This window comes from Melospiza melodia (genome assembly GCF_035770615.1).
Source record: "Melospiza melodia melodia isolate bMelMel2 chromosome 7 unlocalized genomic scaffold, bMelMel2.pri SUPER_7_unloc_1, whole genome shotgun sequence".
NCBI classification, from domain to species: domain Eukaryota; kingdom Metazoa; phylum Chordata; class Aves; order Passeriformes; family Passerellidae; genus Melospiza; species Melospiza melodia.
In genome coordinates, this window is record NW_026948497.1 from 4,530,037 (window position 1) to 4,556,845 (window position 26,809).

Sequence of the window (26,809 nt, forward strand, 5' to 3'; positions counted from 1 at the left end):
GAAATAGCACATTTTGCTTCTCCAAATGGGGACACCAGCTTTACAGGCCATTTTCCAGAGTCAGTGTGGTCTGCCTGTGTTATTTCAGAGGATTCTTACATCAAGTGCATCTCTGCAGTGCCACTGACACTCAAGTAAATGCATTCCTGATGCCCCATCCCAGAAACTGCCAGGCAAGAAACAAGAGGTTTGTGATGCTGAAAGCTCAGGCTTGGTGACACGGCGAAAGTAGCTTGGACTAGGAAAGAAATACGTTAGACTATGAGGATGTTAAACAATCATCTTCATGTTCTCAACAAATTTCCCAGTGAGAAGAATCAGGGTGGAGATCAACTTGCAAAATGGCTTTTAGAAACTCCTGCAGAAAGCTTCTTTTTGGGACTGGGATGTGGGGTTGGTTTGGGGTTTTCTTGCAAGGTAACATTAGACCTGATGCACTTGCTTCACATTTCCAGGTCATTCCCACAGCCCGATGAGCTGCAACAACATAAATCCCAAAGAAAATTGTTGCTGGAGACTGAGGAATATTCATCTGTGGTGAGGCTGGAGTCCTCTGGGAATTCCCTTCCCATGTGCAGAAACCTCCAGCTGCTGCTCCCAGTGCAGGGTCCCCCTGTGCTCACAGGCCTCTGCAGCCACTGCAGAATTTGCCTCTTACCATGGCTGCCGTTTCCCTGAAGTAAGGAGGTTCTCCTTCCACCATCCCGATCGTCACAGTGCCAAAGGCCCAGATGTCCACCTTGGGGCCATAAAGAGATCTGGTCACAACTTCTGGGGCCATCCAGTGAGCAGTGCCCACCATGGAGCTGTGCTGGTCCTGCTCAGGGCTGAGCTGAGCGCAGAGGCCAAAATCAGCTGAGGACAGAAACAAACCCTGTCAAAGGCAGCTGGAATGAGGAAACCAAGCACCAAGATTCCCCACCTCAGTCTGAGAGTGCAGTAGTGAAGTCATCTGGAAAAGCCCTCAGGGCTGTAGCCAAGGAAAGATGGAACTGGACCCTTCAAAAACCCTCAGCTTTCATGCAGTGGCTTTTACTGATTCCCTTGGAGCTTTAGATTCCCACTGCAGCCCCTCTGGCAGGGCCATAGGCAGAGCAAAGGCACTGCTGGCACCCTGCTCCTCTGCTGAGCTCTCTGCAGGGGCAGCCGCTCTCAGCTGGCAGCAGGGGCCGGGCAGTGCCCCCAGCAGCCCTTGTGGGGCTCTGGCTCTCCCTGGGAAACAGCCCCACACCCGCAGCCCGGGAGCGCCGTGCCTGGCCAGGAACACCCATCCAGCCTGACAGAGCCGTCTGTGTCCAGGAGGATGTTTGAGCTCTTCAGATCCCTGTGGATCACCCGCTTGGAATGGAGGAAATCCAGGCCCTGCAGACACTGAGAGAGAACAATGTGGTAAATAGGTGTGATTCATGCTGATAAAATTGAAACAGTCATCAATATTGATACACTAATTAATATTTGGAAATAATAAAACAGTTAAAAGTTGTAATGCCAAAGAAGAAAGGGAGAGGAGGGGCTCTACACCCCTCTTCTGGCAGATGTTCAAGGATAGGAGGAAAAAGCAAGAGATAACAGTTACTAAAAATTAACTGAGAGAAGTGAACATCTGATTGGGTCCCAGGGAAATGCCCGCTATAAGAGATTTATTGCTTTGATGCTAAAATGTAGTAATACGTTAGTTTTGGCTTACATTATACTGGCTTGGTGCGCATGTGTAACCCAAAGGTGAATTAAAGGACAATGAAGAAGACTATACGGCCTTCATCAGTGACGACCCCCAAAGACTTGTGCGACCACCAAACCGAGTGGTGGTGCATGCGTGGTAAAGGTGGTGAGGAGGACGGAGACAGAAAAGTGACGAACCAAAAATAGGAGGAGATGGCATTGACACATGGCATATAAGGGGCGACTTTCACTTGGCAAGCTTGTACGTGAAGTGGCAAGGGTCATTGATCCCTGCCATCCGTACCCCACGGTTGTTTTTGCTTATGTGCTATTATTTGAACCATATTATCCCTTATTTATATATTTGCTAAACTATTTAATTAAAATTGCTGCTACCTTAAATATTGTTTGAGTTTTTTTTATGATGGGATAATTGGGCAAATATAACACCTGCAAGCACAGAAGGACACCTGTCAGGGCTGGGCTGGCTGCTGAGAATGCCTCGGGCAGGAGGATCCTCCGGCAACGAGCCCAGAGCCACTCTGGGCACTGAGGCCTCCGTGTCCCACAGCAACGGGAACACCACGGGGACGTGGCGCTGTTCCTGTGACATCCCAGCAGCAGCTCTCGCAGAAACCGCCTGGAAGGTTCTCCTGTGTCACAAAGGAGCACAAAGAACCCTCCCAGGGCACAGCCCATGGCCCAAAGGGTGCAAGAGGAACTCGGAAAATGCAGCAAACAAGGACACCCCATAGCCCAGCCTGAACACTGAGGAGGAACAAGGACGGCACCAAACCAAAGGAAACGTGACCTTTAGTCACTGATACTTCTGACTAAAAGCAGCAAGCCTTGTTCCCTCTGGGATCTTTGTTCTAGTTCTAAATGCAAGCAAGGTTCTCCACTCTAAATACACAGAAGGCAGGAACTGGGGAGGAGGTGGGATTAGGAAGGAGGAGGAGGAGGATGGAAAGAGGAAAAGGAGGAGCAGGCAGAGGAGGAGCAGGAGCAGGAACAGGAGGAACAGGAGGTTCCAGTGCCCCCTGTGGCCGCAGCCACGGGACCATCGCCCCCAGCTCGCCCTGCAGGTGAGCGGGGAGAGGGAGCTCATCCCAAATCCATCAGGGGGGTCCCTGTGAGGGTTTTTTATTGGGGTGTGTTTGGAGGTCACAGATTGTGAAATTGACCCCAAATATCACCTGGTGTCCCTGGGAGGTTTTTTTCTCTCTGTGTGTGTAGGTTTGGATCTTGCAGGAGCCCAAAGCTGAGCCCCTTGGGGGATCTTTGGGGGCCCACATGGCCATTGCCCCGTATGGGCAGGGGAGGACATTGGTCCTGGGGACCCCCGGGAGAGCAGAGGAGGGGAACCCCTGGGACCCCCAGAGTGGGGATAGCTGAGAGGGGCAATCCCAGAGCTGGGGGACCCCAGCAGACTGGAAAGGGGGGGAGCCTGGAGAGGAGGGACCCCTGGGATCCCTGGGATGTCAAAGTAGAGCATCAGGGTAGAAGGGCCCCCATGGACTCCCAAAAGCCCCTGGATCATCCCTAAGCAGGACGTCGGAGAATGAAGAACCCCTGGAACCATTGGACCCCTGTGATCCCAAGGAAAGGAAACCTCTGGAACCCCAAAAGTGGAGAGATCAGCAATAGGGAACTCCTGGGAGAGTTTTCTCGGGCTAAATCTTGATGTGTGGAGTTTTTCATGGACACAAGACTCCTGCTGAGTTCTTGAGATGGATCTGGCCAGGAGGAGCCTCTACTCCAAGGCGCTCCCACCTTAGTTTCCCCCAAACCAGGGTCTGTCATTCCCAAGCTGTGGCCAGATGGAGGAGGAGGAAAAGCCCCAGAGATCCCTCACAAGGAGGGGCTGCAAACTCAGCCCAGGGAGGTGTGGGGAGGAAAGAGCCCCCCTGAGCCAGGAAGGTGGCTGGAGATGCAGCCAGAGTTCAGAGCTGGGGGAGAAGCCTCATGGCAGGGAAAAGCCCCACAAGTGCTTGGAATGTGGGAAGGGTTTCAGCTCCAGCTCCATCCTCATGGAACACCTGAACATCCACACTGGGGAGAGGCTCTGTGAGTTTGGGGAATGTGAGAAGAGCTTCAGTGGGACATCTGACCTCAGCAAGCACCACAAGATCCACACTGGGGAATGGCCCTAGGAGTGCTTGGAATGTCAGAAGAGCTTCAGGTGGGATTCAGAGATCGTCACTCACCAGCACTTCCACACCAGTTAGAGGTCCTGCGTGTGTCCCGAGTGTGGGAAGAGCTTCGTGCGCTGCTCCAGCTCCATCCCCCAAGGGAGGATCCGCGCTGGATGATCCCCAGTGGCCCCCATTGGGCAGAGCCCTGGTGACCCCTGTTCTGGCTGTTCCGTGTTGGGTAGGGGGAAGGTGTTGGAGAGATTTCTTTTCCTTCTCCTTTTGCTGCTGTGATTTGGTTGGTAATAAATTCCCTCCGTGTGCCCAGGCCGGGTCTGTTGTGCCCGTGTGGGATTTGCTGAGGGATCTCTCCCAGTCCTTGTCCTCACGCAGGAACCCTCGGTTCCATTTTCTGTCCCTGTGCGGCTGCGGGGGACAGGGACAGAGCGGCTCTGGGGGTGCCTGGCATCGGGCCAGCGTCACCGCTCACCACGGGCAGCCCTGAGATGCCGCGCACCTGGGCACGCATTGCTGGGCTCACCTGAGCTCCCACCTGCCCAGCGCCCCAAGGTTCCCCCTCCCCAAAAAACCCCCAGCCCGGGACTGCAGCGTCCCGGAAAGTCCTCAGCCAATGGCAGCGCAGGCAGGAGGCGGCACAGCCAATGAGAGCTCAGGACGTTGGATTGCCTCATCAGTTGCCGGGCAGAGCCCGTGGCCGATCGCTGCCCAGAAGCGGCGGCAGCCAATGAGAGCGCGCGGCGCTGCCGAGCCCGCCCTGCTCCGGACTGGCGCTCCCAGCGCAGCGCGGCTGCTTTGGGGCTGCTGCTCCCTGCCCGGCCCCGGCCATGGGGCGAGGGGCGGCAGCTGGGGCCCTGCTGGTGGCACTGGTGGTGCTGGGAGCCCCCCCGGCTGCGGGCGCGGAGGTCTCGGGTGAGCGGGGGGTGGGAGGCGCTGGGACAGGGGGGAGAAGCGGGAAAAGGGGGCGAAAGGTGAGCCCGGAATGGAGGAGGAGGAGGAGGAGGGGACCCCCAAAGGGAGAGCGGGAGGGGCTGAGGGGTGGGGGGAGGAAAGGGGAGGGAGGGGTGGGAGAGGGTGGGGAAAGGGGGAAAAGGGGAGGGAGCGCCTCAAATCTGTGAGAGAGGGGGCTGGGAATGGCGCATTTGTAGTAGAATGCGGAAATGGGACCCCAAAATTGATTAGGGAGCAGCCGGAGGTGGGAGGGGAGAGGATGTTGAAGGGGAAATGGGGGAAGGGCGGCAAAGAGGAAGCGGCAGCGCGGGCAGGAGGGTCCCGTGGCAGCCGTGGGGCACAGGGGGTGCGGAGCGGGGATCCGGGGTGGCCCCCGGAGCTCTAGGGGTGCTGCTGGGGGGTGCTGAGGGGGCACCGCTTGAGCTGTGTGCTGCACTCACAGGCGTGTTCCAGTTGATTTTAAGGTCCGAGTGTTACTTCACTAACGGCACAGAGAAGGTGAAGTTCGTGGAGAGGGGCATCTATAATCGGCTGCCGCACGTGATGTTCGACAGCGACGTGGGGCACTACGTGGGGTTCACTCCCTTTGGGGAGAGGTTTGCGAGGGAGATGAACAGCGACCCGGCCATAATGGAGGACGCACGGACTACGGTGGACTGGCTCTGCCGGTACAACTACAAGTTGTCCACTCTGTTGATCACGGAGCGCCGAGGTGAGCGCGGGGCAGACCGTGTCCCCTCGGGCCCTGCCCGGCCAATGACCCTGGAGCACCTCAAAACTTCCCTGGGAATCAGCCCAGAGCCCTCAACCCTCCTTGTGCCCATCCCCGGGGCCTCCAGACCCTCCTAGTTCCCTCCAGTCCATCCCAGTCCCTCTCAGTGCCCCCCCGCGCGTCCATTTCTGCGACGCGTGAAGTTAACGCTTGCTAGCCAATGAGATCTCATCTCTTTTATGACTCATCTGTTGTTAGGCAGATCCGCAGCGTCGAGTGCCCCGCGCTCTACTCGGCCTCGTAGTGCCGCGCACTTCATTCCCAGTTCCTCCCAGTGCCACCAAGATCCCTCCCAGTGCTATTCCAGTCCTTCCAAGACCATGCCCAGTGCTATCCCCAGTCCCTCCCACTCCATTTCCAATCTATTCCCAGTTCATTCCCAGTTCACTCCAAGAGCTCCACCCTCTATCCCAGTGCCCCCCATCCCCTCACACTCCTCTCAGTGCCACTCAACTCCATTCCAGTCCCTCCCAATCCCTCAGCAGTCCTTCCCAGTGCATTCCCAGTCGCCCTCCAGCCCAGCCCAGCCCTCACCTCTCTCTCCCAGTGCCCCCCAGCTGATCCCAGTGTGTCCCCGCTCTCTCTCTCGCTCTCTCTCCCAGTGCCCCCCAGCGTGTCCATCTCGCTGGTTCCCCCCTCGAGCTCCCAGCCCGGCCCTGGCCGCCTGCTCTGGTCCGTGATGGATTTCTACCCTGCTGCCATCCAGGTGAGGTGGTTCCAGGGCCAGCAGGAGCTCTCGGAGCACGTGGTGGCCACCGACGTGGTCCCCAACGGGTACTGGACCCACCAGCTGCTGGTGCTGCTGGAAACGCCGCCCCGGCGCGGGCTCAGCTACAGCTGCCAGGTGGAGCACGTCAGCCTGGAGCAGCCCCTGAGGCGGCACTGTGGTACGGGGGAGCCCCTGGGGGCGCTGACAGAGCCACTGGGCTGTGCTGGGAGCCACTGGGAGGGAGCTGGAGAGAGCCGGGCTGGAACTGGGAGAGGGGCTGGGGGCTGGGCAAGGGCTGGGCAGGGGTTTGGGGGATGCTGGGGAGGATGGGATGGGCTTGGGGGGGCGCTGGGTGTGACTGGGAGGGAGTTTGGGGGTGCTGGGTGTGACTGGGAGGGATCGCAGTGAAACGGAGGGGCTGGAAGGAGATCGGCGATGGCAAAGCGGGGCTCGCCATGAGCTCGGTTGTGCTGGGCACAGACTGGGAGGGCTCTGGCTGAGTCCTGTTGGGGCTGCCAAGGGACTGCGAGAGGCTTTGGGGGTCCTGGGGCGCTGGGGGCACCTGGGAGGGGGCTGTGGGATGCTGAGAGGGACGGGAGGGGCTTTGGTGGCTCCTGGCCAGGACAAAAAGGGATCGGGGGGAGGTTTCAGTGGGCCCTGGCTGGGCTGGGGGCCACAGGGAGAGCGCTGGGAGGGGCTCGGGGTGTCGGTGAGAGGTTTTGGGGGTGCTGAGCCCTGCGGACCCCCCAGAGATGCCGCCGGACGCCGCCCGCAGCAAGATGCTGACGGACATCGGGGGCTTCGTCTTGGGCTTCGTCTTCCTGGCGCTGGGGCTCGGCTTCTCCCTGCGCAAGAAGGTCAGGGCGGGTGCCGGGGGTGGCGTCCCCCCCGGGGCGGAGCGTGTGCGCTCCCGCCGGGGCCCCCAGCCCGGTGTCACCCCCTTTTCTCTGCCCACAGAGCTCCTGAGCCGGCGGCGGCCGCAGCCCCTCCCCGTGGGCTCGGGCCCGGCCGAGACCCCCCATTCCGTCCCCACTCCGCTGATTTTGGGGGGGTCCCGTGTCCCCCCCAGCCCCGCTGGCGCTCTGCCCCCGCCCAGTGCCTGCTCCCAGTGCTCCCAGTAAAGCTTCCCAGTTGGGCCCGGGGCCCTTTATTGGGGGGCGATGGAAAGGGGTTTGGGGGGGGCGATGGGACGGATTTGGGCAAAGCGAGGGGGACAGAGGGTGGGGGCTGGGCCCGGGGGGAGGGGTCGCTGCCCGCGGATCCCGCAGTGCCCAGTGCGGGACGAGCTCCGTGCGCCGCTCCATCTCCATCCCCCGTGGGAGGATCCACGCTGGATAATCCCGGGTGACCCCCAGGGTCAGAGCCCCGTGTTGGGAACACTCCTGGCTGGGGGTTCCACATCTTCCTGGCTCCCCCTGGACACCTCGATGAAGGCCGGGGGGTCCCCGCTACTTTTCTTGTTTCTGCTCCTCTCCTCATCTCCCCCTTCTCTTCCCCCGGTTCAATCCCTCCCCCCCCCTCCCCGCTCCTCCTCCCGCCTTCTTCCGCTCTTCTCTCTCACATCCCCCGCCCCTTCCTCAATGGTTTCTTGAAGGGTCCAGTTCCATCTTTCCTTGGCTACAGCCCTGAGGGCTTTTCCAGCTGACTTCACGACTGCACTCTCAGATTGAGAGTGGGGAGTCTTGGTGCTTGGTTTCCTCATTGCAGCTGCCTTTGACAGGGTTTGTTTCTGTCCTCAGCTGATTTTGGCCTCTGCGCTCAGCTCAGCCCTGAGCAGGACCAGCACAGCTCCATGGTGGGCACTGCTCACTGGATGGCCCCAGAAGTTGTGACCAGATCTCCTTATGGCCCCAAGGTGGACATCTGGGCCTTTGGCACTGTGACCATCGGGATGGTGGAAGGAGAACCTCCTTACTTCAGAGAAACGGCAGCCATGGTAAGAGGCAAATTCTGCAGTGGCTGCAGAGGCCTGTGAGCACAGGGGGACCCTGCACTGGGAGCAGCAGCTGGAGGTTTCTGCATGTCGTGGGTTGATAGCCTTTATCCCAATATCGTGTGTTGTGTCTGGCAGCTGTGCCTTTTCTCTCTTCCCCCCCCCCCCGGCCGTCTTGCTGCAGCGGGGCGGGGAAGAGAGGGGGGGAGTGTTTGACCAGGTCTTTTTGCTTTTGGCTTCTTGCTGCTTGGCTTGGCTAGCCGCTTTGCTTGCTTGCTTTCTGCTTTTTGCGCTGTTTTTTTTCTTTTCTTTTGTTCCCTCTTTCTTGCCCTCCCCTGAAGATACTGGACCGGCTCCGGACCTGACCTGAGACGTCCAGGACACCTGGAGCTTGCAAGAGAAGCTTGACGCCCTCACCACACAGTCTGTTTCTTTCCTTTTCTTGTGTTGGCGAGTGTTCTTTTGTTACTTGTAAATAAATAGGTTTTGTTTTTCACTTTGCTCCTCCGAGAAATTCCTTCCCGAACCCGGTGTTGGGGGAGGGGTGGTTGGAGGTTTGTTTTGTTTGGGGGGCTCCCTTTTGGAGATTTCCCCTCATTTGTCCTAAACCAGGACACTGCACATGGGAAGGGAATTCCCAGAGGACTCCAGCCTCACCACAGATGAAAATTCTGCAATCTCCAGCAACAATTTGCTTTGGGATTTATGTTTATGCAGCTCATCTGGCTGTGAGGATGAGCTGGAAATATAAAGCAAGTGCATCAGGTCTAATGTTACCCTGCAACAAAACCCCAAACCAACCCCACATCCCAGCCCCAAACAAAACAAGGTTTCTGCAGGAGCTACTAAAAGCCATTTTGCAAGATGATCTCCCCCCTGATTGTTCTCACTGGGAAACTTGTCTAAAATCTGAAGATGATTGTTTAACATCCTCATAGTCTAACGTATTTCTTTCCTAGTCCAAGCTACTTTCTCTGTGTCACCAAGCCTGAGCTTTCAGCATCACAAACCTCCTGTTTCTTGCCTGGCAGTTTCTGGGATGGGGCATCAGGAATGCATTTACTTGAGTGTCAGTGGCACTGCAGAGATGCCAAAATTCCTCTGAAATAACACAGGCAGACCACACTGACTCTGGAAAATGGCCTGTAAAGCTGGTGTCCCCATTTGGAGAAGCAAAATGTGCTATTTCTGATGGAGGTTCCTACTGACAGAGTCAGCCAATGAAACTGGCTCTCAAGGCGAGATCATTTGGATGTTGCAGTGGCTGTGGCAGCCCCAGGGTTTGGGTTTTGTGGCTGGCATAGCAAAATGAGCTCTGAGCAGCATCTGTGGCAGGGAGGAAAGTGCCCCTGGAGCTGGGGCTGAGGCCCGGGGTGGATGTGAGCCCGTGTGGATGTGAAGGGAGCTGGCAGAGCGCTGAGTTTGCTTTCCCTGCAGGCTCGCGCTCTGATCCGGCAGAACGAGACCCCGCAGCTGCAGGAGCCCCGGCGCCTGTCGGCTCTGCTGCGGGACTGCCTCGAGTGCAGCCTGGAGCCGGACGAGGAGCGGCGCTGGGCTGCCCAGGAGCTGCTGCAGCTGAGGGCCAGGGGCTGCAGGGGAAGCAGCAGCGCCAGGGAGGGGTTTTCTTGTGGGGCCCCCTCCGACAGTCTCCAGTCTGGCTGTGTTCCACACGCAGAGCAAGCAGAATCCTTGCCTGCTGTGGCTTGGCAGGCTCCTTTGGAGCTCATCTGGGCCTGGTGCCCCACAGCGAGCAGGGACATCTTCGAGCAGCTCAGGGGGCCCAGAGCCCTGCCTGACCTGAGCTTGGATGTTTCCAGGGAGGAGGCACCTCCCCCATCTCTGGGCACCTTCTGTCAGTGTTTCCCCACTCTTCTGGTTAAAAAATTCTTCCTTAGATCCAATCTGAGCCTGCTTCCCTCTCCTGAGTTTCAACGTATTTCCTTTTGTCCTGTTGCAACAGAGCCTGTGAGGAACTTGACTCTGGAAAGTAACAGTTCATTTCTTTCCTTGCTATCCTTTGGGCAGCACCCATTTTTATCATCAGCCAAGCCTCTATCCAGCCTCACCCCTCTGATCACTGCAGCAAAGCAACTGAGGGAGCAGCGGAGGAGATGAAGCCCTTGAGGACAGCTGTCAGTTACAGAAGTCAAGACAACTAGTTAGTTATGGTGGTTAGCACTGGTAGTTAGTAATCGTAGTTAGCACTAGTAGTTAGTTATGGTAGTTAGGACAGCCTGTTTGTTATGGCAGTTGTTTGAATAAAAACTCTCTTAACCCTCAACTGCCTTGCCGTGTCCCTTCCTTCTCCCGCTGTGCCTCAGCTGCCCGGAGCAATGTGAGGGGAGAGCGGGCCCAGCCTGGCCCAGAGCAGAGCCCCAGCAGAGCCCTGGCAGAGCCCAGAGCAGCCTCGGCCCCTGCAGAGTCAGCCTGGAAGGAGGCGCTTGGAGCCTTCTCGGCTGCACCCGGCTCTTGGTTACAAACTGGGTGTGCTGGAAAATGCCACCGGCTCTGCACGAGGGCAGAAGGGGCCCAGGGAAGGCCCAAGTGCTCCATGCAAGGGAAAAACCTGCCCTGGCTTTGTTATAAATAACTGGGTAGTGTTGGCTTTTGCTATTATATATTGACTTCTGCAAAATATTCTTAATCACACTGATTTTGATAGAGTGCAGTTTGTAATCACTTTTCACTGCTTTTGCTGTGGTATGATTTGTCAGCTTTTTGTGGCCAATGCCCTGGCCCCTGTGTAGCTCATATCCTCAAACATCATTTATGTAATTTATTTGAGTTTGTGGAGGGTGTGAAAAACATACATTATAGTTTTCGCTTTTGCAAAATATTAAAGTGGATGCCATGTGTTGTGCATAAGAATGTTAACTTTTGCAGAAGTAGCTGTAGTTGTGAAATAATAAGTAATGCTTTTATTTTTGTAAATAACTGACAATTACACTTCAGAGATATTTGTGAAATAGCTAATGTTCATTTGAAGTACTTGTGGAAATAGCTAAAACCGTCTGCATGGTCAGATAACATTTAAGGAAGGGATGTGATAAGGACATTGTCACTGACCCTTGCACTGTCAATAACTGTCACCTGCTGAAACCACAGAACAGGGGCCCTTGTGAGGGAGTGACACACAACCCTCAAAACAGCAATCCACGATTCCTGCACGTGCTCTAAAACAGCGAGTTGGGGGTCAAACCAACCTAAAGAATTCCTGGAACATGTAAATGAGTTCAGAGAAATGTTTGAATGTGTATAACCATTATGACTATGTATTTGAACAATAGACTGGAAAAACTAGACAAGAAGAGTTGCTGTGGTTAACCAGTGTGCCTCTGGCCATCGCCGAGCACCCAGCGCTGTTACTGATTTGTCCCTTATTTTTCCTTATTAAACTTTCAAATATTCTAAAGAGTGAGGCTCCTTTCTCACAAAACCCAAGGTGCTCACCCCTTGTTCTTCCCGCAAAGACAGGATTTGTCAATCCTAAACTTTGTCTGGACAGAGGAGAAGGAGGCTGCAAGGAAAAGGAAGATGCACTGGTGTGGAGGCCCATGGAAGTCTCAATCTCCCACCCGTGGAGGACTGGTCCTCAAGAAGAATAGATTTCAAGGTTATGGTGAGAAGCTTGCTTCTCCTATCGACCTTTGCAGGCACATGCTGATTTATGGAAAGTTATGTTACCCCATTGGCCCGTTGTGTTACCCCATTGGCCCATTGGCCTAATTACCCTAGTTCACCCCCTATTACCCATCTTTGGTTAGTCCCTAGAATGTTGTCCCTCTCTGTCCCTCCATTGGCTCTAATTTGCTGCATTCCTCTGCCCCTGTTTCCCTATTAGGTGACCTGACCCTTAACCCCTCCTTTGCCCCATTTTCCCCCATATCCATTGGACCCTGACCCTCAGCTCCACCCTCACTACCCCATATAAAAACCCCCTGTGCCCTCAGCTTGCACCCTGTCTTTGTCCCTGGGCCCTGTTCAGCTCTGGGCCCTGTTCCTGTACCAATAAACCCAGTTTGCTGCAGATCATACCCAGACCCATCCTGCCGACTTTGTCAGCTTTATAAAGCAGCCGTGAGCTTCGGGCTCCGGAGTGCCGGACGCTCCAAGGGCCTCGGCAGCGCCAGGACGCTTCAGACTGGGACAGCCAGGCAGGGCAGGAGGAATCACTGCCCCTTTCCCCTCTCTGCTGCTCCATCTCCCAGCCCAGCATCGCTGCAGGACAGCCTCACTGCCAACGCCATCCTGCCAGGGATGGACTGGGGGGATCTCCTTCCCCTTCCCTCTGGCATGGAGGCAAATCCCATCTTCTCCTTGTCTGCCCTCCTTCCTCTTCTTATTCTGTCCTTCATCCATCCACGTTCCTTTCCCATCTCCACTGGGGAGGACAAGGCCCAGAGATCCCACACGAGGAGGGGCTGCAAACCCAGCCTGGGGAGCTAAGAGGAGGTAAAAGCCTCCCTGTGCTGGGAAGGGTGTGGGGAATGTGAGAAGAGCTTCAGGCAGAGCTCAGCCTATTCCTGGTGCCTCCAAAACCGGTGGTGCCAGATACAGAGATCGACGGGGCAGCAGAGATCCCCCTGCAGATCCATGGGGCTGCAGAGATCCTCCCGCAAATCCGTGGGGCTGCAGAGATCTCCCTGCAGATCCATGGGCATGCAGAGATCCCCCTGCAGATCCATTTGGATGCAGAGATCCCCCTGGAGCCCCCGGAGCAGCCACGCTGAGCACGGCGATGCCTGAGAGGAGGCTGTGACCCCGCGGCCAGAGGGCCCCGCTGGAGCAGCCTGTCCTGGCAGGACTGACCCCGGGGCACAGTGACCCACGCTGCAGCACATGGAGGGGGCTGTGTCCCGTGGGATGGACTCAGCTTGGAGAAGTTCCTGGAGAAGTCTCCGGTGGGAGAGAGCCCAGGGTGCAGCAGGGGAACGACTCCTGTCCCTGAGCAGAGGGAGAAGCCCCGGGGAATGAACTGAGCCCGGCCCCATTCCCTGTCTGCGGCCCTGCCGGGGCAGGAGGTGCAGCTGGAAGGAGGGAGGCGTGGGGGAAAGCTGCATTTAAGGGTCTTCACTTACTTCTCATTATCCTGCTCTGAGTTTTTGGAGTTTTCTGGAGTTTTTGGACTTCTTGGAGTCAGAAATCTCTCCCCTCCCCCACTCATCCACAGGGTTTGGGGCGGTTTTCTCTTTCTGGGGGAAATCAAAGCGATGCACTGATGCTCCTAATTAGGGGCAGGAGAAGTGAGGCTCCAGGGCTTCCCGCTGAGCCGGAGCCACCGGAGCGGCAGTTCCGGGAAAGCCGTGGCGGGAGCTGCGGAGAAGTTTGTGTTTTCAGCTCAATCCCCTCGGGCCCGGGCCCTTTCCAGGGCTGTTCCTCAGCTCCGGCTCTGCTCTCACGCAGCCCGGGGCGCCCTGAGAGCGCGGGGCGGGGCTGTGCCGTGTGCAGAGCCCGCCCCTGGCTGCGATTGGGCCATGGTGCCGTCAGTCGTGGTTGTGGCGCGCTGATTGGTGGGAGCGGGGCGGAGCAGGGCCCCGGTGGCGGGCTGAGGGCGGCCGTGGCTGGGCAGCGGCGCCATTGTCGGAGCGTGTGTGCGGTGCTGTGAGCGACGTCAGCGGCGGAGTGCGGTGAGGCGACGGCGGAGCTCGGAGGCGGCCGCAGCGCAGGTGGGAGCCGCGCTGGGTTGTGCGGGGCCTCGGGGCTGGCTGCGGGCCTCGGGGGCGGCAGGGGGCTCGGGCGGGTTCGTTGTGCCGTGTCCGGCGCGTGTTGCCGCTGGCGTGAGGGCGCTGCGGGAGCGGCTGCCCGCGGTCTCCTTGCGGCCGCTGCCTCAGCAGGAGCCGCTGCCGGAGCAGCGCTGGCTCGGCGCGGTTGCTGTGGCTGGGACAGAGGGGGCTGCCCCGTGCCCGGGGCTGTGCGGGGAAATTGCCGTGGCTGGAGGTTTCTGTGCCCGGAGGAGACAGAGGAGTCCTGTAAAAGTGACTTTATTGCTGAGCAGAGGGAGAGGCCGTGGGGCATTTGCCGTGCGCTCTCTGCCGTTGTTATAGTTCGCAGCCTCCTTTTTATCCTCATTTTCCCGGCCTCATCTCCCTCTCCATTTGCCCACTGGCTGAGGTACTTGGAAGGTTCCGACCTCCCGATCCGGCAACTGCATGTCCTCGTTAATGTGCATCCCCACTTTTGTAGAACAGCCCACATTCATGGCTCTGTTAAGTCATTGTTCTTTTGGAAGTACATGAATTCAGCGGGACTTTGTCTGAGCAGCAGTCCATGTTAATTAGTAAGGTTTATTGAAACTGATGGTTTCTCCCTTCCTTCTCTACGAGTCGCAGACCCAATGTCCAGGCAGATTCACTCACTGAATTTTTTTTTTTTTTATTCCTTACCGAGTCTTCTTTGGTTTTGGGATTATTCTCAGTGCCCTCATTCCCTGCCCTTCTGTAGCCTTTTCCGGATCAGGAGGCCTGGCTGCCACCTGCGTCCCCTCGCTCCGCTGCCGAATGAGCTGCACTCTCAAGGTGTAGAGCATGGTAAAAAGGTGAGAGTTCCTGTAGCACATCAGAGGAGAATCAGTATTCTTTTAAGCCGTGGTCTGCCAGGGAGCCACAAAATCGTGTCCCATTCCCGTCCTTTCCACGTTTGGACTGGTACATGAGCTGCTTTCTTATTTCCTTTGTTATCTGTTTCTCCACGTTTCCTTTGTCATCTATTTGCCAACAGCAGCTTGAGTCGTTTACTTTTCCACAAACTCCTCTTTTTTCTGCTAACAGATGATCTGATCCCATCCCATGGTTAAGTGTTGTGTTCCTCATTTCAGTGGATTGGTCAGCAGGAAGGTCAGGAGCTGGAGCTGTCTGGTTGGTTATTGCGAGGGCAGCTTGTAATCTAATGATGCCATTGAAATGAGAAATGGGTTCTATGGCTCCTGATATGAATTGGTTCGAGTTCCCAGGGGCTGGTCCATGGTGTTGTAGGATTTGTTCTGCTGGCCGTTCATCTTTTCTCCATTTTTGGCCGCTCTCTCCAGCCAGGGCTGCATCAATTGACTGCTTTTGTCTAATTAAATCATCAAATCCTTAGATTCCCAACTGATTTTCCTGAATTTTTGGTAGCAAAAAATCCCCAGTGCTCTTATCCACCCTATATAACACAGACAGTGAGAGCACATGTTGGAGTGGGCAGAGGGATGATTTCCCCCAATTATTTAATATGAAGTTTTCCCAACATTCTCCATTTGCTATTTCCCTTTGCAGCTTCACCCGTTTCTGTTGCAGGCTCAGATATCCTCCCCCTGGGCTCTGCCTTGAGCTGTGCAAATTCCATCAGTGCCAGCAGGCAGAGCTTGGGGTGAGGGGCAGAGGGAATCAGCCCAATTCCTGCCCCAGGCAAGAGACCCAGGTGCATTGTCCACACTTTGCCCAGCAGTGTTCATTTGCATTTCTAAAGCTCCTCTGCAGGCTGCCTGGAATGGAGCTTCTCTTCCAGGGCAGCCATCTGGTGAGTCACATGTGGCCCCCCCAGAATCTGATTTTTTTAAGGAGTATTAACTTTTTATGAGTTCAAAATATTACGGTTAAAGCTCTTCAATTTTGCAAAAGCTACATAAAGGAGAACATGGAAAAACCCTGACCAAAACTTGATTCTCACACTTCTGTCCCAAACCTACCTGACAACATAAAGTGGGAATATAATGAAAATTTTTTCTCATGTTGTAATTTTGTCACTGAAACTGCAGGGAAAACAAAAACTCTCCAAGAATCTCTTTAGTGTTAGAGAGTCAAGGCATTACTTGGTTCTGGCCTGGATGTGCAAAAGAAATAATTTCGTTCCAAATAGCACGGCTGTGCAGAGAAAATCATTCCATGCCATGTGAGTTTTACTCGATTTTTCCTAAACTTTATGTAGAACCAATCTAAATCCACTGCTTTAATGTTCCTTGCTTCCAAGTTGTGTAAGTTGTTAGTATTTGGTTTCCTGTTGGACCCGGATTTCTTTGACTCTGATGTGAATTCGGTCTCCACACTCCTGGATTTCCTTCTCAGCCTGTTCCAGCCCATGTGTCTCCAGCTCTGCCAGGGGCAGTGTCTGGGGTAGCTGTTGGTTGCTGTTTGCTGCTGGGCAATGTTGATGTTTTGTTGCTGGTCGTTATCTCTGTGGGTGTCTTTTGGGCTGTTCCCAGTCTGTTAAACTCATCTCTATTGAGTGGTGTAACACTCCTTAAATAAAACCTTTAAAATTCCTTTCCCAAAGGCAAACCTTTGTGTACAGAAACCTTTCTGAGCAGAGAAATAAGATTTAAAAGGAGCAAAATCGGTACATTTTGCAGCAGTGCAATGGCAGGCAGCCCAGAGTGTGGGTGTCAGTGAGCCCCAGAGTGGAATTGTGCCGTGGTGTTCCCCAGCAGCTGTGGCAGTGCAGGCCCAGCCAGCGCTGAAGCTGCAGCAGTGGCAGCAAGGCTTGGCCCCAGTGGCTGGAGATGGCAGAGGAGGGTGGCCAGGATTGCAGAGGATTCCAGGCGAGGATCTGTGGGCAGGCGCAGGGGCTTGGCCCGCTGTGGAGCCCTGGCTGCTGCTGCGTTGCCTTCAGGGCAGGCTCAGGGGCGGCCTCCCATCCTCCTGCTGCAGGCGGGAAGTGCAAATCTCCGGGGCTTCAGAGCCCTTGAGGCCAGGCTGAGGGGTCCCCCCGTGTTGAGCTGTGCTGGCGGCTGTTTCTGGCCTCAGGGACACTTGGCATGGGCCCCTTGGCCACCAGTGGTGCTGCTTTGCACTCCTTAGGCAGGAGCCGATGTCCTGGCTGGGTGTTGGCAGCAGCAAAGTGCCAGGGCAGGCTGTGTGCCAGCCCGGCTTCCTGTGGGAGAATGTGCCTTGATATCTGCTCCAGTGGTTGCTGAAGCAGTGAGAATTGCTTTTGCCCCCCTGTTAGGTGCCATGGTGTCAGCAGAAGATATTGAAGCCTTCCTGCTCAGGGCATTTCAGTGCCAGGCTCTCACAAGCACCCACAGCTCCGCGGGTTGAGCTGAGCATGGGGCGGTGACCTGCGCTGTGTCTGATTCCCCTTCCTTAATACCAGCCTGTCTTGTAGCTCTTTTCCCTTCTGCTGCCCTTGCAGAGCCATCCACAAACACATTTTCTCCCTCAGGCCAGGCAATGTCCAATCATCAATCTGTCCCCGCCTGGGTCTGGAGCTCTGTCCCTTGAGTGCAGTCGTGGGTTCCTTGCCAGCCCCTCTCCAGGCTGTTCACACAGGAGGCTGGGTTAAACCCTTGCCCTGTCCTCAGTTCTAAATCCTTCTGTGCCATTGAACAAGTTTCATACTGTAATAACCGAGCCCTGCTCATCCATTTAGAGGCTTTTTTGGTTGTCAAAGCTTTGACTTGATGCCAGACTTGATCTCTAGGAGATCCTATATAAGATTAAACATTTTAGCACAAGAATTCCACTGGAAAGACCCTGTTTAGCATCCACCTGTAACTCAAATTCTTTTTCTCTGTTTGGAAGGCCCAGGCCAGCCGCCTTAGTTAATCTTCATTTTAACACTTGAAAATTCTGTGTTTCCTCCTCCTGTCCATCCATCCAGTTTGTTGACTGCCAGGATGAGAGTGTTGTAGGGAGGCATCCTTGTCTCCAAAAGCCCTGCCTTTAACAGGGACTCAATACCAGGCTGTGACCCCTTTCTTCCCTCTCTTGGAACAGGGTATTGCTTGTCTTGGTTGCTTTAAAGTAATTTGTATAGGCTCCATATCTAATTTTCTCTATTTCCCTGGGACTGCCCACACTTCTGGGTTCACTTCAGCATAGGCCTTGCCTGACATTTGGCACGGAGGTGCAGAACTGGCCTCTGTATCACTATTTATAATATTAATTTGCGTTACGAGTTTAGCGATCAAATGCCTTCCCAGTAAATCATGATAACAATTAGGAGCAGATAAAACTTCATGCATTTCAGACCCATCTCCCACTTCTCCTAACAGTGGTTGAATAAAACCACACATCTTTCCCACTTATCTCCTGAATAATCAGAGACGTTTTTGGCATTTCCCCCACCTTAGGTCTAAGTTTCAGAGTGGATTGAGAGGCCCCTGTGTTCATCAGGAAATGCCTCCTCTCGATGCAGACCCACCCTGAATGTTCTGAAGGGCTCCAGTATGGAGGGTCCCTGGTGTGATGGGAGCTGTGACAGCCCTGCCAATCCATGTCCATCAAGGGGTGGGCTTGCTGGTCCTGCGGGTGCTGCTGTCTGTGCTTGCAGTGTCCTTGTGCCCTGCAGCTGGAGCCCTGGTTCCTTGCCAGGGGCTGTTTGGGTGGGCTCTCCCCTGCCGAGGAGGGCAGTGCCTCTGCCAGGTGCTTGTGGCCGAGCCGTGCCCTGGGTGCTGGGGCCCCCTTGGGCCCTGGGGTTGATCCCTCAGGGGCTGTAGGAACTGTGCCATGGCCTCTGCCTTCAACTTGGCCTTTTGCTGCTCCCTTCTTGCATTCACCTGCTGTGCCTTTGTGCCCAAGTGCTGCAGGGCCTTCTTCTTCCCCTCCTGCAGCCCCCCTCAGTGCCTGTGGGTGCTTGTCTTGCTTTACAAGAGAGGTGTCTGCTTGGGAAGGCAGAAAAAGCCTCTCTTGGAACGGAGAATGCAAACCACCTCCCTCTTAATTTTTAGACTAGTGAAATGAAGGGGCTCTCAGGCAAAGATATGGGAATAGGAATACCAGTTCTTTGCTAGTGTGTATAATAAAGCAAACAAACACCAACAGCTGTGGCACTGACAGCAAACAGAGCCCGGACCCAGTCCCGGCCTTTGGGCTGCGGCGCTTTGCCCTTGGGTGCAGTTCCGTGCACAGCCGGCAGGGGCGCTGGTGGCTCCCGCGGGGCGGGGCAGCGCATCCCTCCCATGGGAACCTCTCTGAACGGAAATAGAGCAATCCCTTCAGCTAACTCTTTCACATTTTAACCTTCTATAGCCTTTGTCCTGTGTTTTGGCAAAGAATTTGGAGAGGGCTGCCTTTTAACTGAGCTCCTAGTGTTTCAATAAGGTGCTTCCTGTAGAGAGAGAGAGTTTCCCTGAACAGCCGGAGCTGTGGTTACCGAGAGGACGTAACTCAGAGCACGACTGGGTCAGGGGAGGATATCCCGCTGAGGCTCGGTCGCAGTGTGGGCAGGGTCTGCTGCCGGAATCGGCAGAGGTGATCTTCCCGTGGAGCCCAAGGCGGAGCGTGGGTAGCCCCCACATGGCTGATGGCGGCTGATCCGGCAGGTCCCGGCAGAGCAAAGGCAGGTGGGAGAGCCCGGCAGCAGCGGCGGTGCCCAGCGCAGGTGGCACGGGCAGGGCAGCCGGGGATGGGATGGCTGGGACTCCCCCTGGGTGCGGTGGGCGCAGTGACCTCGGAGCAGGCGGCAGGACAGAGCAACCCCCATCTTCCCCAGCATGGCCGGCAGAGCGGCTGCGGGCCAGGCAGTGGGAGCAGGGCACACAAATTCAGCGACAGCACCAGGGCAGGTGGAGCTGCCCCCTGGGCAGTGAGGCCGCACCTGGGATGGAAACCGGGGCAGGCGGAGCTGAGGCGGGCAGCGAGCCGGTACCCGGGACAGGCGCCTGGGCCGCGAACGGAGGGGGCAAGACCTGCAGAGGATCCCACTCTCTTTCTGATTTTTCCTCTTGTTCCCCTCTCTTTCATTTCCCCTTTTCCTTTTCTTGTTTTTTCCCGGGTGTTTCTGATACTTTAAAGATTTTTATTCTTCTAAAATCTCCTGTGTAACATATGGCATATTTTCTTTCTTCTAGATTAAATGGTTTTTTTTACAAATAAATCCAGAGCCTAGCAAATCTAAACTTCTGCTTTGATACTTTGAAGTGCTCTACTAGCTAACTCACAACCTCCAAATGTTGTTTTTCCCATCACCTTTTTATTTCTCCTTTGGCAAATTAAGCGTCTTTCCGTTCCTTGGTTGGCCACTCCAAAAATCCCAGTGCACCCATAGTTCCTTAAAAAATGATCACACAGAGCTTGAGTACCACAGTGGGTTTTTTAAAGAAATGTGCTACTCTAAAGGCATACCTTAAATCAGTATATATAGTTCCTTTCTTTTGTGTTAAATATTCTAATGCTCTTCTTAAAGTATATAATTCACAAGTTTGAGCTTACTAGTTTAACAGTATTTTCCCTTTTTCCACAGTTTGCATGTTTTTCCCATCAACTACTACATACCCTGTATTTTCTCCTTTTGCAAGGAGGTGTATCTCTGTTAGCTAACATAACTCCCAAAGGACTAATTTTTTTTCTTTTTTTTTTCCCCTGTATCCAACTTACTGGTTTTCTGTCTCATTTTTCAAGATCTTATCTATTCATCTTCTGCCACTGTTTTTCACATTCACTAACAAGCTAAATACCACTTTTCTTTCAACTACACTCATGAAAATTAAAAATCTTTTTCTCACACTACTTTCAATACAATACATCTCCCTTGAAGGAAACAGAGTGAAGGTTAAAATACAGAATCTACATTACCTATACTTTCATTCGTTTACATTCACTCACTTTTATTTCCCATTCTCTCCCACACATTCTTTCCCACCCTCAGGACACAGAGCGGATCCCTGTTGACAGAGAATCGCGGGTCCCTGTGGCCCCCCCTCACCTTGGCGTGGCCTCTGGGTCTCAGTATCTCCGGGCCTCCTGGGAGGGCCCTGACTCTGCTGCCTCCGGTACTGTGAGGCTGATTTGTGTGTCACTGACACTCTTTAGCCACGGCCCCCTCACACGCCTTATGCCACAGCCCCCACACGCCCAGGAGAACAATGGCTTATTTGTGGGTCTCACACTCCTCTTTCCACCCGCCCGGGAAGCTGAGGCTGATTTTGTGTGTGACTCACTCTCACACACAACAAGACAACAATAAGGTAACTTTTACTTTAACATCACCTATTACAATTTTCGTTGTTTCTGGCCAGTCCTGGTGCTCTTGGATATCCCTCAACCCAGCTGTGTTGTTCAACCCCAGATGCTCTTGGGTGTCGGAGTGTCAGGGGGTAGGACGGTCGGGATGGACAGAGATGACAGATCTCTGCAGCCAGGGCGTGGCATTGCGGTTGATTGCAAAGGGCCTGGGTGCAGGGCCCTGCTTGGAGCTGCCAGGCACAGCTCGGAGCAGGCCCGAGATAAGAGAGGGGTAGAGAGGATGAGAGGGTACGAGAGTAAGAGAGCGAGGTTCGGGGAGACAGAGCGAGGCTGCCAATGGGGCAGGGCGCGCCTTCCCCACTCTGACTCTCCTAAAGCACCGGCAGCGAGGTGTTAGTAACCATCCTCTGCTACCAAAATTGTGAAAAATGCCAATCACTTGCTTTTAAAATTTTAAAAGTTTAATAGTAATAAAATGGTATAAAAATTTGTAATTCAATTAGAGTAATAACAATTTGGAGAAATCGAATTAGGACAATATGAGACAAGAAATACAAAGAGTTACGTATGTCTGGGTGCCTTTTTCTGGGCAGCACGAGCCTGAAAAAGGACAACCGAGCCTGAAAAAGGGCACCCGTTAACACAGGATAAACCATTAAAAACAATAGCCTGTTGCATATTCATACACTTCATACATGATGCATAAATTCCATTCAAACACAGGATTCTGTCTGGTCAGTGCCACCTTCTTCCTCTGAATCCTAACAGCGCCTTCGAGGCGGGAAGAAGTTAATTTCTTCTGACAAGAGAGCAATAAATTCTTTTTCTCTGACAGATTTAGGTGTCCTGTGGCTGCTGTCTCGCTGCAAGTCGTTTCTTGGAAAAAAGCCTCTTACCAAGCATAGTTTCTATTTTAACATTTTTTTAATAACTTAAAACTATATTTAACCCACTACTTAAGAGAATTAATACTGCATTACTTTCTAACACAAGACATATAATAATCATTTTAATATTTGGGAAAACCCAATTACAAAATATGCTGTCTCCAGCATGGTTCCAGTTGCTTCCTCAATCAACTCAGTGAGTCCTGGTATGATGCCATTTGCTCCCAGTTGCTCCCAGTCACTCCCAGTATGGGGGATGATGTGCAGGGAGTGCTCACTGTGACACTCAGTTCCTCCCAGTATTAGTCCAGTCACTCCCAGTATGATCCAAATATGAGCCCAGTGTGCTCCCACTCTCTGCCAGAATGTACCAGTTGTGCTCCACATGGTTCCATCTGCTCTCTTTCACCCTCATTTTCCTTCTAGTCAGTCCCAGTATATTCCCAGGGTACCCCAGTTCCCTCCACCATCTTTCCATTTCCTTCGAGTATGATCCCATTTGCTCCCAAGCACTCCCAGTCAGCTTCAGTGTAGTGGCACTCACTGCCAGTATGATCCTAGCCATCCTCGCACCATCCCAGTTCATCCCAGTATGTTCCATTTGCCCCTAACATGGTCTCAATTGCCCCCCCCAGGCTCCTACTCACTCCCAGTGTGATCTCAGCATGATCCCAGTATGATCACAGTATGAAGTCAGTACAATCTCAGTAAAATGCCAGTATGATGCCAATAGGATGTCAATAGAAAGCCAGTAAAGTCCCAGTCACTCCCAGTATGATCCCAGAATGATCCCAGTGTCAATCAGTGCGATCACAGTCTGCCCTGGCATGGCAATATGATCCCAGAATAATGTCAATACAAACCCAGTACAGTCCCATCATGATCCCAGTACAATCCCAGTATGATGTCAGTATCAACCCAGTACAATCCCAGTATGATATCAGTACAATTCCAGTACAGTCCCAGTATGATCCCAGTATGATATCTGTACAAGCCCAGTACAGTCCCAGTCACTCTCAGTACAATCCCAGTATGATATCTGTACAAGCCCAGTACAGTCCCAGTCACCCCCAGTACGATCCCAGTCCAGCCCAGTCCCTGGCAATGCTGCCACTGCTGGGATCCCCCAGCCCTGTGTGCGTTCCCCCCTGGCGGATGTGCCGAGAGGAGCCCCAAGGGCTGGCAGTGGCCAGGCAGGGTCCCCAGCAATGCCCAGTTTGGATGTGCAGCCCCCAGTTTGCCCAGTTTGCCTCTCCTCTGGCCCGAGCCGGGTTCCCCCCGCCCGCAGTGGCTGGGAGCAGCCGAGAGCCCCGCGCTGCCCATCCCGACCTGTCCCGGCTCCATCCCCGCTCCAGCAGCGGCTATGAGGGCTGCGGGGAATGGGGCACCGGCTATGAGGGCTGCGGGGAATGGGGCACCGAGGGTGTGGCTGCTGCTGGGGAAGGAGGAGGATGGAGGGAAGGGCAGGGATGAAGGGGGAGGAGGAGGGGGTGGGGTTAGGGAAGAGGAGCAGGGGGAGGGATGGAAAAGAAGCGATGAAGGCAGAGAGAGAGAGCAGTGATGGAAGAGGTGAAGGAGGTGGTGTTAGGGAGGAGGAGGAGTGCAGGGGATGGAAGGGGAGGAGCGGGAGGAAGAGGAGGGACAAAGGCAGATGGAGGCTGAGCTGAGGGAACCACATGGTCGATCCCTGCCTGAATTCGCAGCTCCCACCTGTGGGATCATCGCCCCCGCATTGCGCCAGTGAGCAGAGAGCGGGAGCTCGGCCCAGATATCCCAGGGGGTCCCTGGGTTGGGGTTTTTGGGGGATGTTTGGAGAATGAAGAAGTCCAAGGCTGAGCAGGAAAGGCCCCTTGGGGGGTCATCAGGGGTGGCAGTGGCGGCTGCCGGCAGAGGCAGCCTGGAGGAGCAGAGCCCTGTGTCCCCCAGGAGCCCAAAGTGGGGAGCCCAGAGAGGGGGGAGTGCTGCCATTGGCGGGAGCCTCAAGAGCCTGGAGAGGGGCAGGGGGGGACTCCTTGGAGCCGCTGCAGCCCAGAGCAGAGAATGAGGGGAGAAGGGAGCCCGGGAGCCCAAAAAGCCCCGGCATCCCGAAATGGGGAGAGCGAAGCAGGGGGAGCTTTTGGCATTGCTGGGACTGCCAGCAGCCTGGGCAGGGCAGGCACCGAGGAGAACGGGGACCCCCAATCCAAGCGTGACCCCCAAGCAGCTGGGACCAGGGGGGACTCCCTGAGCACCAGAGAGGAGGGGCCAGGGACGGGGAACTCCTGGGAGGCTTTTTCAGGGCTGAATCTTGGTGTTTGGGAGGTGTTTCTGGAGCCCAGATGGCCGGTGACTTGTAGAGATGGACTTGGGCACAGGCACCTTCAAACTCAACGTGCTCATACCTTGTTTTCCCCAAACCAGGATTTCCCATTGCCAACTCCTGGGAGGCTGCGAGGAAGAGGAAGATGCCCCAGGACAATGAGGCAGGTGAGGAGGAACTCAGTGTCTCTGGAATGCTTAAAATCAGATGGTTTTGGGAAAGCTGCAAAAGACAAGCCTCAGAGACAGTAGAACTGATTTGAGCTTTGCAGCAGCCAATAGATTGATCAGCAGAAAAATTATATTAGAAGTAGAAAGTAAGGAGAAATAGAACAATGGTCTGTGCATTAACACTTATCTAGAATAACTCCCTAACCTGCGGAAAAGTGTATCTAGCAAGATATTAGGAAGTTCCAAGCTTAATAGTGGAGCTCTGTGCATTGCTTTTTAAGGCTTACACGAAGGTATTGTACTTGAAATAAGCAAACATTGTTTTAACCCTCAATGTGCTTATAGTGCTTGGATAGAACTACTGCTTTTGCTTTGTGTGATTGTTCATAAACCTTTTAAAGTAACTTTTAACATGAACTTCTTTGTCTGCTACCTGTGGAGTGAGCTACTGGCATCTTCCCATTGTCATAACCAAGTAATGAGACAGATGGTTGGAAAATCACACAGCTCAGGACTCATTCCTAGCAGTCCAGTCCTGTTGGTGGTTTGTGCACAGCCCCGAGCTGGCGATGAGTGCCCCTTTCCCCTCTGTGCTGCTCCATCTTGCAGCCCAGCACAGCCTGGGCTGCAGCTCAGCCCTGAGGGGATCTCCTTGGCCTTGCCTGTGGCACGGAGGCAAATCCCATCCTGTCCTTGTCCTTCCTCCCCCAGAGCAGGAGCTGAGCATGGAGAGCAGGGAGGACAAATGCCCGCGGCAGAACCTGGTGGAAGAGGCCGTTTTGAGCGGCTCCACGGCTCAGGAAGCCAACGGGGAGGAAAAGCCCCGGAGAAGGCGCATGAGGAGGGGCTGCAAACGCAGCTGGCGGGGATCTGACGGGGAAAGAGCCAGCCTGGGCCGGGAAGGTGGCCGGAGATGGAGCCAGAGCTCGGAGCTGGTGCTCCATGAGCAGCTCCATGATGGGGAGAAGCCCCACACGTGCGTGGAGTGTGGGAAGAGCTTCAGATGGAACTCCGAACTGATCAGGCACCAGAGGATCCACACTGGGGAACGGCCCTACGAGTGTGGGGAGTGTGGGAAGAGCTTCAGCGTGAGCGGCAATCTGATCATGCACCAGAGAATCCACACTGGGACGAGGCCGTACAAGTGTTCCGAGTGTGGGATGTGCTTCAGAGAGAGCTCCGGCCTGGTCCAGCACCTGAGGACCCACACTGGGGAGAGGCCCTACGAGTGTTCCAAGTGTGGGAAGAGGTTTCAGAGCAGCTCCAATCTCCTCAAGCACTATCGGATTCACAGGGAGGAGAGGCCCTTCCAATGCCCTGACTGCGGGAAGGGATTCAAGCACAACTCCACCCTCATCAGGCACCTGCGCATCCACACCGGGGAGAGGCCCTACGAGTGTGATAAATGCAGGAAGAGGTTTCCTACCAGCTCCATTCTCCTCCTGCACTATCGGATTCATACAGAGGAGAGGCCTTTCCGCTGTCCCGACTGCGAGAAGGGATTCAAGCACAACTCCGCCCTTGTCACCCACCGGCGCATCCACACAGGGGAGAGGCCCTACGAGTGTCCCCAGTGTGGGAAGAGCTTCTCACAGAGCTCTCACTTGACCCAACACCAACGGAGGCACCGGTAAAGGAAGCCCTGTGAGTGCCCCGAGTGCGGGCAGAGCTTCATGCGCTGCTCCAGCTCCATCCCCCACTGGAGGAGGCACTTTGGGCACAGCCCTGGTCACTCACATTCCCTGTGATCCATGTTGGGAACCCACCTGGCTGCTTCGCCTTTTGGGTTGACCCTAATTTTCCTCTGCTTCACCTTCATCCTTTAAAAACACCCAAAACTGGATTAAATGAAGGAAATTGATCGAATATATCTGACGTTGCATTATTTCTTGGTTGTTTTAGAGGGAATTTAGGTTTTGGGGACGCGTTCTGTGTGGAGTGCTGCTGTTGCTAAGAGGCAGGAATTTGATCTCACCCTTCTTGTATTGCTAAGAACTCCTCCCCTGACCCCAACCTCAATTCCACCCTTGGGATATCCTATAAAAACTCCACGGCTCTGCCTTTGCCCTGTCTTTGGGGCATAAGAAATGGATTCCCAAAGGATCAGCCCTTTTCCCACTGGATTCCAAAGGATCACCCTCATTCTCCACTGGATTTCTAGAGGATCAAGCTTTTCCTGCTGGATTCCCAAAGGATCAACCTTTTTTCCACTAGACTCCCAGATTGTCCACCTTTTCCCACTGAGGATAAATATTTGCCCACTGGATTCCCAGAGTATCAACCTTTTTCACTGGATTCCTAGAGGATTCTGACTGCGTCACTGATTTTTTTTGTTTGTACTACTGCATTTGTATTTTTAATTTTTCGTAATAAAGAACTGTTATTTCTACTCCCGCAT

The 26,809-nt window shown here is 54.4% G+C and overlaps 1 protein-coding gene and 1 pseudogene across 1 annotated transcript; one reads left to right on the forward strand and one right to left on the reverse strand.

Annotated features, from left to right (window-relative positions):
* The window catches only part of LOC134432727 (zinc finger protein 850-like), a 109,220-nt pseudogene that overhangs the window by 64,621 nt on the left and 17,790 nt on the right, over window positions 1-26,809 (reverse strand).
* On the forward strand, window positions 2,956-26,800 carry LOC134432665 (zinc finger protein 239-like). Its single transcript, XM_063181558.1, has 3 exons — window positions 2,956-3,043; window positions 5,206-5,475; window positions 25,294-26,800. The coding sequence occupies exons 1-3, from the start codon at window positions 2,956-2,958 to the stop codon at window positions 26,043-26,045; spliced, it is 1,110 nt and encodes a 369-aa protein (XP_063037628.1). The 3' UTR covers window positions 26,046-26,800.

Coding starts and splice junctions, on each gene's coding strand:
- LOC134432665 (XM_063181558.1), top strand. CDS start 2,956: ATGGCCATTGCCCCGTATGGGCAGGGGAGGACATTGGTCCTGGGGACC. Junction 3,044..5,205: donor GAACCCCTGGGACCCCCAGA/GTGGGGATAGCT, acceptor CTGCACTCACAG/GCGTGTTCCAGTTGATTTTA. Junction 5,476..25,293: donor GTTGATCACGGAGCGCCGAG/GTGAGCGCGGGG, acceptor CTGACGGGGAAA/GAGCCAGCCTGGGCCGGGAA.